Here is a 17,500-nt window from a genome sequence, read left to right on the forward strand (position 1 = left end):
GGTGTCAATGTTACATGACAGGTCTAATCTACATGGTGTCAATGTTACATGACAGGTCTAATCTACATGGTGTCAATGTTACATGACAGGTCTAATCTACATGGTGTCGATGTTACATGACAGGTCTAATCTACATGGTGTCAATGTTACATGACAGGTCTAATCTACATGGTGTCGATGTTACATGACAGATCTAATCTACATGGTGTCGATGTTACATGACAGGTCTAATCTACATGGTGTCAATGTTACATGACAGGTCTAATCTACATGGTGTCGATGTTACATGACAGGTCTAATCTACATGGTGTTGATGTTACATGACAGGTCTAATCTACATGGTGTCGATGTTACATGACAGGTCTAATCTACATGGTGTCAATGTTACATGACAGGTCTAATCTACATGGTGTCGATGTTACATGACAGGTCTAATCTACATGGTGTTGATGTTACATGACAGGTCTAATCTACATGGTGTTGATGTTACATGACAGGTCTAATCTACATGGTGTCAATGTTACATGACAGGTCTAATCTACATGGTGTCGATGTTACATGACAGGTCTAATCTACATGGTGTTGATGTTACATGACAGGTCTAATCTACATGGTGTTGATGTTACATGACAGGTCTAATCTACATGGTGTCAATGTTACATGACAGGTCTAATCTACACAGTGTCAATGTTACATGACAGGTTTAATCTACATGGTGTCGATGTTACATGACAGGTCTAATCTACATGGTGTCAATGTTACATGACAGGTCTAATCTACATGGTGTCAATGTTACATGACAGATCTAATCTACATGGTGTTGATGTTACATGACAGGTCTAATCTACATGGTGTCGATGTTACATGACAGGTCTAATCTACATGGTGTCAATGTTACATGACAGGTCTAATCTACACTGTGTCAATGTTACATGACAGGTTTAATCTACATGGTGTCGATGTTACATGACAGGTCTAATCTACATGGTGTCAATGTTACATGACAGGTCTAATCTACATGGTGTCGATGTTACATGACAGATCTAATCTACATGGTGTCAATGTTACATGACAGATCTAATCTACATGGTGTCAATGTTACATGACAGGTCTAATCTACATGGTGTTACAAGTCTGACAGAACAAATCTGTTCTTGGTTTCTTACCAACAGAAAGAATGTTATTCTACCCTGCTGCTTCTCAGCTGTTTATAAACATTATTACATAGTTGGCCACTGTAAAGACTGTTGATGGCTAATAAAGTATCCCCTAGTAACAACAGAAAGAATGTTATTCTACCCTGCTGCTTCTCAGCTGTTTATCCACATTATTACATAGTTGGCCACTGTAAAGACTGTTGATGGCTAATAAAGTATCCCCTAGTAACAACAGAAAGAATGTTATTCTACCCTGCTGCTTCTCAGCTGTTTATACACATTATTACATAGTTGGCCACTGTAAAGACTGTTGATGGCTAATAAAGTATCCCCTAGTAACAACAGAAAGAATGTTATTCTACCCTGCTGCTTCTCAGCTGTTTATACACATTATTACATAGTTGGCCACTGTAAAGACTGTTGATGGCTAATAAAGTATCCCCTAGTAACAACAGAAAGAATGTTATTCTACCCTGCTGCTTCTCAGCTGTTTATACACATTATTACATAGTTGGCCACTGTAAAGGCTGTTGATGGCTAATAAAGTATCCCCTAGTAACAACAGAAAGAATGTTATTCTACCCTGCTGCTTCTCAGCTGTTTATACACATTATTACATAGTTGGCCACTGTAAAGGCTGTTGATGGCTAATAAAGTATCCCCTAGTAACAACAGAAAGAATGTTATTCTACCCTGCTGCTTCTCAGCTGTTTATACACATTATTACATAGTTGGCCACTGTAAAGGCTGTTGATGGCTAATAAAGTATCCCCTAGTAACAACAGAAAGAATGTTATTCTACCCTGCTGCTTCTCAGCTGTTTGTAAACATTATTACATAGTTGGCCACTGTAAAGACTGTTGATGGCTAATAAAGTATCCCCTAGTAACAACAGAAAGAATGTTATTCTACCCTGCTGCTTCTCAGCTGTTTATACACATTATTACATAGTTGGCCACTGTAAAGACTGTTGATGGCTAATAAAGTATCCCCTAGTAACAACAGAAAGAATGTTATTCTACCCTGCTGCTTCTCAGCTGTTTATACACATTATTACATAGTTGGCCACTGTAAAGACTGTTGATGGCTAATAAAGTATCCCCTAGTAACAACAGAAAGAATGTTATTCTACCCTGCTGCTTCTCAGCTGTTTATACACATTATTACATAGTTGGCCACTGTAAAGACTGTTGATGGCTAATAAAGTATCCCCTAGTAACAACAGAAAGAATGTTATTCTACCCTGCTGCTTCTCAGCTGTTTATACACATTATTACATAGTTGGCCACTGTAAAGACTGTTGATGGCTAATAAAGTATCCCCTAGTAACAACAGAAAGAATGTTATTCTACCCTGCTGCTTCTCAGCTGTTTATAAACATTATTACATAGTTGGCCACTGTAAAGACTGTTGATGGCTAATAAAGTATCCCCTAGTAACAACAGAAAGAATGTTATTCTACCCTGCTGCTTCTCAGCTGTTTATACACATTATTACATAGTTGGCCACTGTAAAGACTGTTGATGGCTAATAAAGTATCCCCTAGTAACAACAGAAAGAATGTTATTCTACCCTGCTGCTTCTCAGCTGTTTATAAACATTATTACATAGTTGGCCACTGTAAAGACTGTTGATGGCTAATAAAGTATCCCCTAGTAACAACGGAAAGAATGTTATTCTACCCTGCTGCTTCTCAGCTGTTTGTAAACATTATTACATAGTTGGCCACTGTAAAGACTGTTGATGGCTAATAAAGTATCCCCTAGTAACAACAGAAAGAATGTTATTCTACCCTGCTGCTTCTCAGCTGTTTATACACATTATTACATAGTTGGCCACTGTAAAGACTGTTGATGGCTAATAAAGTATCCCCTAGTAACAACAGAAAGAATGTTATTCTACCCTGCTGCTTCTCAGCTGTTTGTAAACATTATTACATAGTTGGCCACTGTAAAGACTGTTGATGGCTAATAAAGTATCCCCTAGTAACAACAGAAAGAATGTTATTCTACCCTGCTGCTTCTCAGCTGTTTATACACATTATTACATAGTTGGCCACTGTAAAGACTGTTGATGGCTAATAAAGTATCCCCTAGTAACAACAGAAAGAATGTTATTCTACCCTGCTGCTTCTCAGCTGTTTGTAAACATTATTACATAGTTGGCCACTGTAAAGACTGTTGATGGCTAATAAAGTATCCCCTAGTAACAACAGAAAGAATGTTATTCTACCCTGCTGCTTCTCAGCTGTTTGTAAACATTATTACATAGTTGGCCACTGTAAAGACTGTTGATGGCTAATAAAGTATCCCCTAGTAACAACAGAAAGAATGTTATTCTACCCTGCTGCTTCTCAGCTGTTTGTAAACATTATTACATAGTTGGCCACTGTAAAGACTGTTGATGGCTAATAAAGTATCCCCTAGTAACAACAGAAAGAATGTTATTCTACCCTGCTGCTTCTCAGCTGTTTATACACATTATTACATAGTTGGCCACTGTAAAGACTGTTGATGGCTAATAAAGTATCCCCTAGTAACAACAGAAAGAATGTTATTCTACCCTGCTGCTTCTCAGCTGTTTATACACATTATTACATAGTTGGCCACTGTAAAGACTGTTGATGGCTAATAAAGTATCCCCTAGTAACAACAGAAAGAATGTTATTCTACCCTGCTGCTTCTCAGCTGTTTATACACATTATTACATAGTTGGCCACTGTAAAGACTGTTGATGGCTAATAAAGTATCCCCTAGTAACAACAGAAAGAATGTTATTCTACCCTGCTGCTTCTCAGCTGTTTATAAACATTATTACATAGTTGGCCACTGTAAAGACTGTTGATGGCTAATAAAGTATCCCCTAGTAACAACAGAAAGAATGTTATTCTACCCTGCTGCTTCTCAGCTGTTTATACACATTATTACATAGTTGGCCACTGTAAAGACTGTTGATGGCTAATAAAGTATCCCCTAGTAACAACAGAAAGAATGTTATTCTACCCTGCTGCTTCTCAGCTGTTTATAAACATTATTACATAGTTGGCCACTGTAAAGACTGTTGATGGCTAATAAAGTATCCCCTAGTAACAACAGAAAGAATGTTATTCTACCCTGCTGCTTCTCAGCTGTTTGTAAACATTATTACATAGTTGGCCACTGTAAAGACTGTTGATGGCTAATAAAGTATCCCCTAGTAACAACAGAAAGAATGTTATTCTACCCTGCTGCTTCTCAGCTGTTTATACACATTATTACATAGTTGGCCACTGTAAAGACTGTTGATGGCTAATAAAGTATCCCCTAGTAACAACAGAAAGAATGTTATTCTACCCTGCTGCTTCTCAGCTGTTTGTAAACATTATTACATAGTTGGCCACTGTAAAGACTGTTGATGGCTAATAAAGTATCCCCTAGTAACAACAGAAAGAATGTTATTCTACCCTGCTGCTTCTCAGCTGTTTATACACATTATTACATAGTTGGCCACTGTAAAGACTGTTGATGGCTAATAAAGTATCCCCTAGTAACAACAGAAAGAATGTTATTCTACCCTGCTGCTTCTCAGCTGTTTGTAAACATTATTACATAGTTGGCCACTGTAAAGACTGTTGATGGCTAATAAAGTATCCCCTAGTAACAACAGAAAGAATGTTATTCTACCCTGCTGCTTCTCAGCTGTTTGTAAACATTATTACATAGTTGGCCACTGTAAAGACTGTTGATGGCTAATAAAGTATCCCCTAGTAACAACAGAAAGAATGTTATTCTACCCTGCTGCTTCTCAGCTGTTTGTAAACATTATTACATAGTTGGCCACTGTAAAGACTGTTGATGGCTAATAAAGTATCCCCTAGTAACAACAGAAAGAATGTTATTCTACCCTGCTGCTTCTCAGCTGTTTATACACATTATTACATAGTTGGCCACTGTAAAGACTGTTGATGGCTAATAAAGTATCCCCTAGTAACAACAGAAAGAATGTTATTCTACCCTGCTGCTTCTCAGCTGTTTATACACATTATTACATAGTTGGCCACTGTAAAGACTGTTGATGGCTAATAAAGTATCCCCTAGTAACAACAGAAAGAATGTTATTCTACCCTGCTGCTTCTCAGCTGTTTATACACATTATTACATAGTTGGCCACTGTAAAGACTGTTGATGGCTAATAAAGTATCCCCTAGTAACAACAGAAAGAATGTTATTCTACCCTGCTGCTTCTCAGCTGTTTATAAACATTATTACATAGTTGGCCACTGTAAAGACTGTTGATGGCTAATAAAGTATCCCCTAGTAACAACAGAAAGAATGTTATTCTACCCTGCTGCTTCTCAGCTGTTTATACACATTATTACATAGTTGGCCACTGTAAAGACTGTTGATGGCTAATAAAGTATCCCCTAGTAACAACAGAAAGAATGTTATTCTACCCTGCTGCTTCTCAGCTGTTTATAAACATTATTACATAGTTGGCCACTGTAAAGACTGTTGATGGCTAATAAAGTATCCCCTAGTAACAACAGAAAGAATGTTATTCTACCCTGCTGCTTCTCAGCTGTTTGTAAACATTATTACATAGTTGGCCACTGTAAAGACTGTTGATGGCTAATAAAGTATCCCCTAGTAACAACAGAAAGAATGTTATTCTACCCTGCTGCTTCTCAGCTGTTTATACACATTATTACATAGTTGGCCACTGTAAAGACTGTTGATGGCTAATAAAGTATCCCCTAGTAACAACAGAAAGAATGTTATTCTACCCTGCGGCTTCTCAGCTGTTTATACACATTATTACATAGTTGGCCACTGTAAAGACTGTTGATGGCTAATAAAGTATCCCCTAGTAACAACAGAAAGAATGTTATTCTACCCTGCTGCTTCTCAGCTGTTTATACACATTATTACATAGTTGGCCACTGTAAAGACTGTTGATGGCTAATAAAGTATCCCCTAGTAACAACAGAAAGAATGTTATTCTACCCTGCTGCTTCTCAGCTGTTTATAAACATTATTACATAGTTGGCCACTGTAAAGACTGTTGATGGCTAATAAAGTATCCCCTAGTAACAACAGAAAGAATGTTATTCTACCCTGCTGCTTCTCAGCTGTTTGTAAACATTATTACATAGTTGGCCACTGTAAAGACTGTTGATGGCTAATAAAGTATCCCCTAGTAACAACAGAAAGAATGTTATTCTACCCTGCTGCTTCTCAGCTGTTTATACACATTATTACATAGTTGGCCACTGTAAAGACTGTTGATGGCTAATAAAGTATCCCCTAGTAACAACAGAAAGAATGTTATTCTACCCTGCTGCTTCTCAGCTGTTTATACACATTATTACATAGTTGGCCACTGTAAAGACTGTTGATGGCTAATAAAGTATCCCCTAGTAACAACAGAAAGAATGTTATTCTACCCTGCTGCTTCTCAGCTGTTTGTAAACATTATTACGCTCGCCCGGTTGGAGCGAGCGGTCGCATCTACACTTCGGTCCGCAGGTAGTATAACTTTTCATTACATTTCATTACATTTCGTTATAGTACAACGGTTTGATTTGTCTTATCTTAGCAATTTCTTCTTAGCTAGCTACATAGCCGTCTTTGTATCAACGACAATTGCATATTATCGTATTTCGTCGTCCTAACGTATCTGCCCAGCAGCTAGCTAAGCAGCTAGCTAACATCCACTGTCCACTAGCACTGCAGAAACTATTACACTCAACTGAACGACTCAATTAGCGTAGTGTCAGCTAGCTACATAGTTGTCTTCGCTGTCTTCGTATCCAAGATAATTGTGCAGTTTAGAGTGTTTAGACTTAGAGTGATTATCTTAATTTACCGAGGTTAGCTAGCCAGCTATTTGTCGTCCTTAACGTAGGAAATGCTGCTAGCTAGCTAGCCAACAGCTAGCCAACCTCTACCGAATTGAACTCCAACTACCCGGTCAACATTCCGCGTCGCTCCACAGGTAGTATCACATTTTTCATTTCACTTCATTACAGTACAACGGTTTGATTTGTTTGATCGTAGCTAGCCAGCTACATAGCCGTCTTTGTATCTAAGACAATTGTGTAGTCTAGAGCGATTTTCTAGGTTAGCTGGCCAGCTATTGTCGGTCTTTCAACGTAGCTAGCCAGCTAGCCCCCGAATAGCAGCACTGTAGTAACTATTACAGTACAACGGTTTGTTTTGTTTGATCGTAGCTAGCTAGCTACATAGCCGTCTTTGTATCTAAGACAATTGTGTAGCCTAGAGCGATTTTCTAGGTTAGCTGGCCAGCTATTGTCGTTCTCTTAACGTAGCTAGCCAGCTAGCCCCCGAATAGCAGCACTGTAGTAACTATTACAGTACAACGGTTTGTTTTGTTTGATCGTAGCTAGCTAGCTACATAGCCGTCTTTGTATCTAAGTCAATTGTTTAGCCTAGAGCGATTTTCTAGGTTAGCTACATCGCAGCCACTACCAGCTAGCCTACTCCAGCAGTACTGTATCATTTCAATCATTTTAGTCTATAAGTTTCTTGCTACGTAAGCTTAACTTTCTGAACATTCGAGACGTGTAGTCCACTTGTCATTCCAATCTCCTTTGCATTAGCGTAGCCTCTTCTGTACCCTGTCAACTATGTGTCTATCTATCCCTGTTCTCTCCTCTCTGCACAGACCATACAAACGCTCCACACCGCGTGGCCGCGGCCACCCTAATCTGGTGGTCCCAGCGCGCACGACCCACGTGGAGTTCCTGGTCTCCGGTAGCCTCTGGAACTGCCGATCTGCGGCCAACAAGGCAGAGTTCATCTCAGCCTATGCCTCCCTCCAGTCCCTCGACTTCCTGGCACTGACGGAAACATGGATCACCACAGATAACACTGCTACTCCTACTGCTCTCTCTTCGTCCGCCCACGTGTTCTCGCACACCCCGAGAGCTTCTGGTCAGCGGGGTGGTGGCACCGGGATCCTCATCTCTCCCAAGTGGTCATTCTCTCTCTCCCCTTACCCATCTATCTATCGCCTCCTTTGAATTCCATGCTGTCACAGTTACCAGCCCTTTCAAGCTTAACATCCTTATCATTTATCGCCCTCCAGGTTCCCTCGGAGAGTTCATCAATGAGCTTGATGCCTTGATAAGCTCCTTTCCTGAGGACGGCTCACCTCTCACAGTCCTGGGCGACTTTAACCTCCCCACGTCTACCTTTGACTCATTCCTCTCTGCCTCCTTCTTTCCACTCCTCTCCTCTTTTGACCTCACCCTCTCACCTTCCCCCCTACTCACAAGGCAGGCAATACGCTCGACCTCATCTTTACTAGATGCTGTTCTTCCACTAACCTCATTGCAACTCCCCTCCAAGTCTCCGACCACTACCTTGTATCCTTTTCCCTCTCGCTCTCATCCAACACTTCCCACACTGCCCCTACTCGGATGGTATCGCGCCGTCCCAACCTTCGCTCTCTCTCCCCGCTACTCTCTCCTCTTCCATCCTATCATCTCTTCCCTCTGCTCATACCTTCTCCAACCTTTCTCCTGAGTCTGCCTCCTCAACCCTCCTCTCTTCCCTTTCTGCATCCTTTGACTCTCTATGTCCCCTATCCTCCAGGCCGGCTCGGTCCTCCCCTCCCGCTCCGTGGCTCGATGACTCATTGCGAGCTCACAGAACAGAGCTCCGGGCAGCCGAGCGGAAATGGAGGAAAACTCGCCTCCCTGCGGACCTGGCATCCTTTCACTCCCTCCTCTCTACATTTTCCTCCTCTGTCTCTGCTGCTAAAGCCACTTTCTACCACTCTAAATTCCAAGCATCTGCCTCTAACCCTAGGAAGCTCTTTGCCACCTTCTCCTCCCTCCTGAATCCTCCTACCCCTCCCCCCCCCTCCTCCCTCTCTGCAGATGACTTCGTCAACCATTTTGAAAAGAAGGTCGACGACATCCGATCCTCGTTTGCTAAGTCAAACGACACCGCTGGTTCTGCTCACACTGCCCTACCCTGTGCTCTGACCTCTTTCTCCCCTCTCTCCAGATGAAATCTCGCTTCTTGTGACGGCCGGCCGCCCAACAACCTGCCCGCTTGACCCTATCCCCTCCTCTCTTCTCCAGACCATTTCCGGGGACCTTCTCCCTTACCTCACCTCGCTCATCAACTCATCCCTGACCGCTGGCTACGTCCCTTCCGTCTTCAAGAGAGCGAGAGTTGCACCCCTTCTGAAAAAACCTACACTCGATCCCTCCGATGTCAACAACTACAGACCAGTATCCCTTCTTTCTTTTCTCTCCAAAACTCTTGAACGTGCCGTCCTTGGCCAGCTCTCCCACTATCTCTCTCAGAATGACCTTCTTGATCCAAATCAGTCAGGTTTCAAGACTAGTCATTCAACTGAGACTGCTCTTCTCTGTATCACGGAGGCGCTCCGCACTGCTAAAGCTAACTCTCTCTCCTCTGCTCTCATCCTTCTAGACCTATCGGCTGCCTTCGATACTGTGAACCATCAGATCCTCCTCTCCACCCTCTCCGAGTTGGGCATCTCCGGCGCGGCCCACGCTTGGATTGCGTCCTACCTGACAGGTCGCTCCTACCAGGTGGCGTGGCGAGAATCTGTCTCCTCGCCACGCGCTCTCACCACTGGTGTCCCCCAGGGCTCTGTTCTAGGCCCTCTCCTATTCTCGCTATACACCAAGTCACTTGGCTCTGTCATAACCTCACATGGTCTCTCCTATCATTGCTATGCAGACGACACACAATTAATCTTCTCCTTTCCCCCTTCTGATGACCAGGTGGCGAATCGCATCTCTGCATGTCTGGCAGACATATCAGTGTGGATGACGGATCACCACCTCAAGCTGAACCTCGGCAAGACGGAGCTGCTCTTCCTCCCGGGGAAGGACTGCCCGTTCCATGATCTCGCCATCACGGTTGACAACTCCATTGTGTCCTCCTCCCAGAGCGCTAAGAACCTTGGCGTGATCCTGGACAACACCCTGTCGTTCTCAACCAACATCATGGCGGTGGCCCGTTCCTGTAGGTTCATGCTCTACAACATCCGCAGAGTACGACCCTGCCTCACACAGGAAGCGGCGCAGGTCCTAATCCAGGCACTTGTCATCTCCCGTCTGGATTACTGCAACTCGCTGTTGGCTGGGCTCCCTGCCTGTGCCATTAAACCCCTACAACTCATCCAGAACGCCGCAGCCCGTCTGGTGTTCAACCTTCCCAAGTTCTCTCACGTCACCCCGCTCCTCCGCTCTCTCCACTGGCTTCCAGTTGAAGCTCGCATCCGCTACAAGACCATGGTGCTTGCCTACGGAGCTGTGAGGGAACGGCACCGCAGTACCTCCAGGCTCTGATCAGGCCCTACACCCAAGCAAGGGCACTGCGTTCATCCACCTCTGGCCTGCTCGCCTCCCTACCATTGAGGAAGTACAGTTCCCGCTCAGCCCAGTCAAAACTGTTCGCTGCTCTGGCCCCCCAATGGTGGAACAAACTCCCTCACGACGCCAGGACAGCGGAGTCAATCACCACCTTCCGGAGACACCTGAAACCCCACCTCTTCAAGGAATACCTAGGATAAGATAAGTAATCCTTCTCACCACCCCCCCTTAATGATTTAAATACACTATTGTAAAGTGGCTGTTCCACTGGATGTCAGAAGGTGAATTCACCAATTTGTAAGTCGCTCTGGATAAGAGCGTCTGCTAAATGACTTAAATGTAAATGTAAATGTAGTTGGCCACTGTAAAGACTGTTGATGGCTAATAAAGTATCCCCTAGTAACAACAGAAAGAATGTTATTCTACCCTGCTGCTTCTCAGCTGTTTATACACATTATTACATAGTTGGCCACTGTAAAGACTGTTGATGGCTAATAAAGTATCCCCTAGTAACAACAGAAAGAATGTTATTCTACCCTGCTGCTTCTCAGCTGTTTATACACATTATTACATAGTTGGCCACTGTAAAGACTGTTGATGGCTAATAAAGTATCCCCTAGTAACAACAGAAAGAATGTTATTCTACCCTGCTGCTTCTCAGCTGTTTATACACATTATTACATAGTTGGCCACTGTAAAGACTGTTGATGGCTAATAAAGTATCCCCTAGTAACAACAGAAAGAATGTTATTCTACCCTGCTGCTTCTCAGCTGTTTATAAACATTATTACATAGTTGGCCACTGTAAAGACTGTTGATGGCTAATAAAGTATCCCCTAGTAACAACAGAAAGAATGTTATTCTACCCTGCTGCTTCTCAGCTGTTTATACACATTATTACATAGTTGGCCACTGTAAAGACTGTTGATGGCTAATAAAGTATCCCCTAGTAACAACAGAAAGAATGTTATTCTACCCTGCTGCTTCTCAGCTGTTTATAAACATTATTACATAGTTGGCCACTGTAAAGACTGTTGATGGCTAATAAAGTATCCCCTAGTAACAACAGAAAGAATGTTATTCTACCCTGCTGCTTCTCAGCTGTTTGTAAACATTATTACATAGTTGGCCACTGTAAAGACTGTTGATGGCTAATAAAGTATCCCCTAGTAACAACAGAAAGAATGTTATTCTACCCTGCTGCTTCTCAGCTGTTTATACACATTATTACATAGTTGGCCACTGTAAAGACTGTTGATGGCTAATAAAGTATCCCCTAGTAACAACAGAAAGAATGTTATTCTACCCTGCTGCTTCTCAGCTGTTTGTAAACATTATTACATAGTTGGCCACTGTAAAGACTGTTGATGGCTAATAAAGTATCCCCTAGTAACAACAGAAAGAATGTTATTCTACCCTGCTGCTTCTCAGCTGTTTATACACATTATTACATAGTTGGCCACTGTAAAGACTGTTGATGGCTAATAAAGTATCCCCTAGTAACAACAGAAAGAATGTTATTCTACCCTGCTGCTTCTCAGCTGTTTGTAAACATTATTACATAGTTGGCCACTGTAAAGACTGTTGATGGCTAATAAAGTATCCCCTAGTAACAACAGAAAGAATGTTATTCTACCCTGCTGCTTCTCAGCTGTTTGTAAACATTATTACATAGTTGGCCACTGTAAAGACTGTTGATGGCTAATAAAGTATCCCCTAGTAACAACAGAAAGAATGTTATTCTACCCTGCTGCTTCTCAGCTGTTTGTAAACATTATTACATAGTTGGCCACTGTAAAGACTGTTGATGGCTAATAAAGTATCCCCTAGTAACAACAGAAAGAATGTTATTCTACCCTGCTGCTTCTCAGCTGTTTATACACATTATTACATAGTTGGCCACTGTAAAGACTGTTGATGGCTAATAAAGTATCCCCTAGTAACAACAGAAAGAATGTTATTCTACCCTGCTGCTTCTCAGCTGTTTATACACATTATTACATAGTTGGCCACTGTAAAGACTGTTGATGGCTAATAAAGTATCCCCTAGTAACAACAGAAAGAATGTTATTCTACCTTGCTGCTTCTCAGCTGTTTATACACATTATTACATAGTTGGCCACTGTAAAGACTGTTGATGGCTAATAAAGTATCCCCTAGTAACAACAGAAAGAATGTTATTCTACCCTGCTGCTTCTCAGCTGTTTATACACATTATTACATAGTTGGCCACTGTAAAGACTGTTGATGGCTAATAAAGTATCCCCTAGTAACAACAGAAAGAATGTTATTCTACCCTGCTGCTTCTCAGCTGTTTATACACATTATTACATAGTTGGCCACTGTAAAGACTGTTGATGGCTAATAAAGTATCCCCTAGTAACAACAGAAAGAATGTTATTCTACCCTGCTGCTTCTCAGCTGTTTATAAACATTATTACATAGTTGGCCACTGTAAAGACTGTTGATGGCTAATAAAGTATCCCCTAGTAACAACAGAAAGAATGTTATTCTACCCTGCTGCTTCTCAGCTGTTTATCCACATTATTACATAGTTGGCCACTGTAAAGACTGTTGATGGCTAATAAAGTATCCCCTAGTAACAACAGAAAGAATGTTATTCTACCCTGCTGCTTCTCAGCTGTTTATACACATTATTACATAGTTGGCCACTGTAAAGACTGTTGATGGCTAATAAAGTATCCCCTAGTAACAACAGAAAGAATGTTATTCTACCCTGCTGCTTCTCAGCTGTTTGTAAACATTATTACATAGTTGGCCACTGTAAAGACTGTTGATGGCTAATAAAGTATCCCCTAGTAACAACAGAAAGAATGTTATTCTACCCTGCTGCTTCTCAGCTGTTTATACACATTATTACATAGTTGGCCACTGTAAAGACTGTTGATGGCTAATAAAGTATCCCCTAGTAACAACAGAAAGAATGTTATTCTACCCTGCTGCTTCTCAGCTGTTTATACACATTATTACATAGTTGGCCACTGTAAAGACTGTTGATGGCTAATAAAGTATCCCCTAGTAACAACAGAAAGAATGTTATTCTACCCTGCTGCTTCTCAGCTGTTTATACACATTATTACATAGTTGGCCACTGTAAAGACTGTTGATGGCTAATAAAGTATCCCCTAGTAACAACAGAAAGAATGTTATTCTACCCTGCTGCTTCTCAGCTGTTTATAAACATTATTACATAGTTGGCCACTGTAAAGACTGTTGATGGCTAATAAAAAGTATCCCCTAGTAACAACAGAAAGAATGTTATTCTACCCTGCTGCTTCTCAGCTGTTTATCCACATTATTACATAGTTGGCCACTGTAAAGACTGTTGATGGCTAATAAAGTATCCCCTAGTAACAACAGAAAGAATGTTATTCTACCCTGCTGCTTCTCAGCTGTTTATACACATTATTACATAGTTGGCCACTGTAAAGACTGTTGATGGCTAATAAAGTATCCCCTAGTAACAACAGAAAGAATGTTATTCTACCCTGCTGCTTCTCAGCTGTTTATACACATTATTACATAGTTGGCCACTGTAAAGACTGTTGATGGCTAATAAAGTATCCCCTAGTAACAACAGAAAGAATGTTATTCTACCCTGCTGCTTCTCAGCTGTTTATAAACATTATTACATAGTTGGCCACTGTAAAGACTGTTGATGGCTAATAAAGTATCCCCTAGTAACAACAGAAAGAATGTTATTCTACCCTGCTGCTTCTCAGCTGTTTGTAAACATTATTACATAGTTGGCCACTGTAAAGACTGTTGATGGCTAATAAAGTATCCCCTAGTAACAACAGAAAGAATGTTATTCTACCCTGCTGCTTCTCAGCTGTTTATACACATTATTACATAGTTGGCCACTGTAAAGACTGTTGATGGCTAATAAAGTATCCCCTAGTAACAACAGAAAGAATGTTATTCTACCCTGCTGCTTCTCAGCTGTTTATACACATTATTACATAGTTGGCCACTGTAAAGACTGTTGATGGCTAATAAAGTATCCCCTAGTAACAACAGAAAGAATGTTATTCTACCCTGCTGCTTCTCAGCTGTTTGTAAACATTATTACATAGTTGGCCACTGTAAAGACTGTTGATGGCTAATAAAGTATCCCCTAGTAACAACAGAAAGAATGTTATTCTACCCTGCTGCTTCTCAGCTGTTTATACACATTATTACATAGTTGGCCACTGTAAAGACTATTGATGGCTAATAAAGTATCCCCTAGTAACAGAAGAGATAATCATCCGTAAAGTGTGGATTATTATTCCCCTAATAACCTAATCATCTTTCTAACTGTTTAACTATGAACTGGCCGTGGCACAGTGAGGTGGATGTCCAGATTACAGTACGGTCAGCGAGCTATGAGGATGTTGTTAATCCCAGATGAAGAGTTTTAAGGATCAACCTTTGGTAGTTAGTGACACAACACTGAAACAACATTCTAATTCAGAGACTAGATTTCCATACGGGGCTCAGGTTCTTACTTTGAAGATGACAGCCTTCCCATTTTCTGAAATATGCCTCTCCATGTACTTTGAAGACAGAAGATCACTGGGGGGAAGAGAAGAGGAAACAGAAAAGTTAGACAACTACAGATATGAATTCAGAGCTCTGTGTCGGTTAAAGGGATGGAAGAGTGTTAATGAAATGACAGTATTCTCTGGTTATCTGCAGGATTGTCTCTAAGTGTCAGCGCATCCATACCAACAATTATCAGCTGCTACTGCGCACACACACAATTGAAAACATTCTTAACATTCAAGGTCATGTCGTGGATGTGTTTGTACTTGAGAAAGAGAGAGAATGAGCAGAAAAGTGAGCAGACAAAAGAAAGGGACAGGGTGAAAGAGAATCAGGAAAAAAAGAGAGAAACAGGAAGAGAGAGAAACAGAAAGAGAGAGAGACTAATACACAAGGGCCAGTCAGTCACTGAATGCTTTCTCAGCAAAACTGGGCCTAAGATTCCCCATTGAATTACATACTGCAGCCCCAATGTGGGACAGAGATATATGAGCTATACACACAGCGCTGCAGTGGATGGCTGCCATCTTACCGGCTCCTGACCAATTATTTTATTTTGTGTTTTTTAAGCTGATCTTAACTTTTGTTAGTTCATCATTTTTGCATATAATATTTCCACCAACATTTCCTATAACTGAAAACATCTTCTGGACATCAGAACAGTGATCACTAACCTCAATTTAGATGAAGATTTCTACTTCAACGGGTCGGCAACTGTGGATGTACTGCTCATTTCAGACCAGGCCCTAATCCCCAGGACACGGAAGAGGAACGGCTCAAGAGAGACAAATGAGTGGGCTCCCTGACGTAGTAAGACCTTTAAACCGGCCAGCACTCACAAAGCCGCGGGGCCAGGCGGAATACCAGGACACGTACTCAGAGCATGCATTGACCAGTACTGACCCAGTGTATATAACCAAGTTATCATGACTCAGTACTGGTACTCAGAGCATGCATTGACCTGTACTGACCCAGTGTATATAGCCAAGATATGATGACTCAGTACTGGTACCCAGTGTATATAGCCAAGTTATCCTGACTCAGTACTGGTACCCCATGTATATAACCAAGTTATCATGACTCAGTACTGGTACTCAGTGTATATAGCCAAGTTATCCTGACTCAGTACTGGTACTCAGTGTATATAGCCAAGATATCATGACTCAGTACTGGTACCCAGTGTATATAGCCAAGTTATCCTGACTCAGTACTGGTACCCCATGTATATAACCAAGTTATCATGACTCAGTACTGGTACTCAGAGCATGCATTGACCTGTACTGACCCAGTGTATATAGCCAAGATATGATGACTCAGTACTGGTACCCTGTGTATATAGCCAAGTTATCATGACTCAGTACTGGTAACCTGTGTATATAGCCAAGATATCATGACTCAGTACTGGTACTCAGTGTATATAGCCAAGATATCATGACTCAGTACTGGTACCCCATGTATATAACCAAGTTATCATGACTCAGTACTGATACCCTGTGTATATAGCCAAGTTATTATTGACTCAGTACTGGTACCCTGTGTATATAGCCAAGTTATCATGACTCAGTACTGGTACTCAGTGTATATAGCCAAGTTATCATGGACTCAGTACTGGTACCCAGTGTATATAGCCAAGTTATCCTGACTCAGTACTGGTACCCCATGTATAGAACCAAGTTATCATGACTCAGTACTGGTACCCCGTGTATATCCAAGTTATCGTTACTCATTGTGTATTTATTCTTTGTGTTATTATTTTCTCTGTGTTGTTGGGAAGGGCCCCAAGTCCGCATTTCACTGTTAGTTAATTAACCAGTTATGCATTAGGGGGCGCTATTAAACATTTTGGATGAAAAACGGTCCGGTTTTAAACAAGATATTTTGTCACAAAAAGATGCTCGACTATGCATATAATTGACAGCTTTGGAAAGAAAACACTCTGACGTTTCCAAAACTGCAAAGATATTGTCTGTGAGTGCCACAGAACTGATGTTACAGGCGAAACCCAGATAAAAATCCAACCAGTAAGTGCCGCATTTTTTGAAACCACCTCATGCCAATGACTGTGGCTGTGAATGAGCTACGAATGAGTTTACGTTTTCCACATATTCCCCAAGGTGTCTACAGCATTGTGACGTCTTTTTAGGCATTTCCATTGAAGAATAGCTGTAAGGGACCATATATAGCATGTGGTCACATGGTATCTCCCGCAGAAAATCTTGCGTAAAATACTGAGGTAGCCATTTTTCCAATCGCTTCTTATGAGAAACCAATTGCCTCGACGGATATATTATCGAATATACAGTGCCTTGCGAAAGTATTCGGCCCCCTTGAACTTTGCGACCTTTTGCCACATTTCAGGCTTCAAACATAAAGATATAAAACTTTTTTATATCTTTTTTTTTATAACTTTTTTTTTGTGAAGAATCAACAACAAGTG

At 41.3% G+C, this 17,500-nt stretch overlaps 1 protein-coding gene across 5 annotated transcripts in view; it reads right to left on the reverse strand.

The window, feature by feature from the left end:
- LOC135520758 (disintegrin and metalloproteinase domain-containing protein 22-like) overlaps positions 1-17,500 on the reverse strand; it is a 128,933-nt gene that overhangs the window by 80,393 nt on the left and 31,040 nt on the right. For all 5 annotated transcript variants that reach the window (XM_064946530.1, XM_064946531.1, XM_064946532.1 and 2 more), the window contains exon 4: positions 15,027-15,093. In XM_064946530.1, coding sequence (XP_064802602.1) covers positions 15,027-15,093 — 67 coding nt within the window. The remainder of the gene's footprint in view (positions 1-15,026; positions 15,094-17,500) is intronic.

This window comes from Oncorhynchus masou, chromosome 29 (genome assembly GCF_036934945.1).
Source record: "Oncorhynchus masou masou isolate Uvic2021 chromosome 29, UVic_Omas_1.1, whole genome shotgun sequence".
NCBI lineage: Eukaryota > Metazoa > Chordata > Actinopteri > Salmoniformes > Salmonidae > Oncorhynchus > Oncorhynchus masou.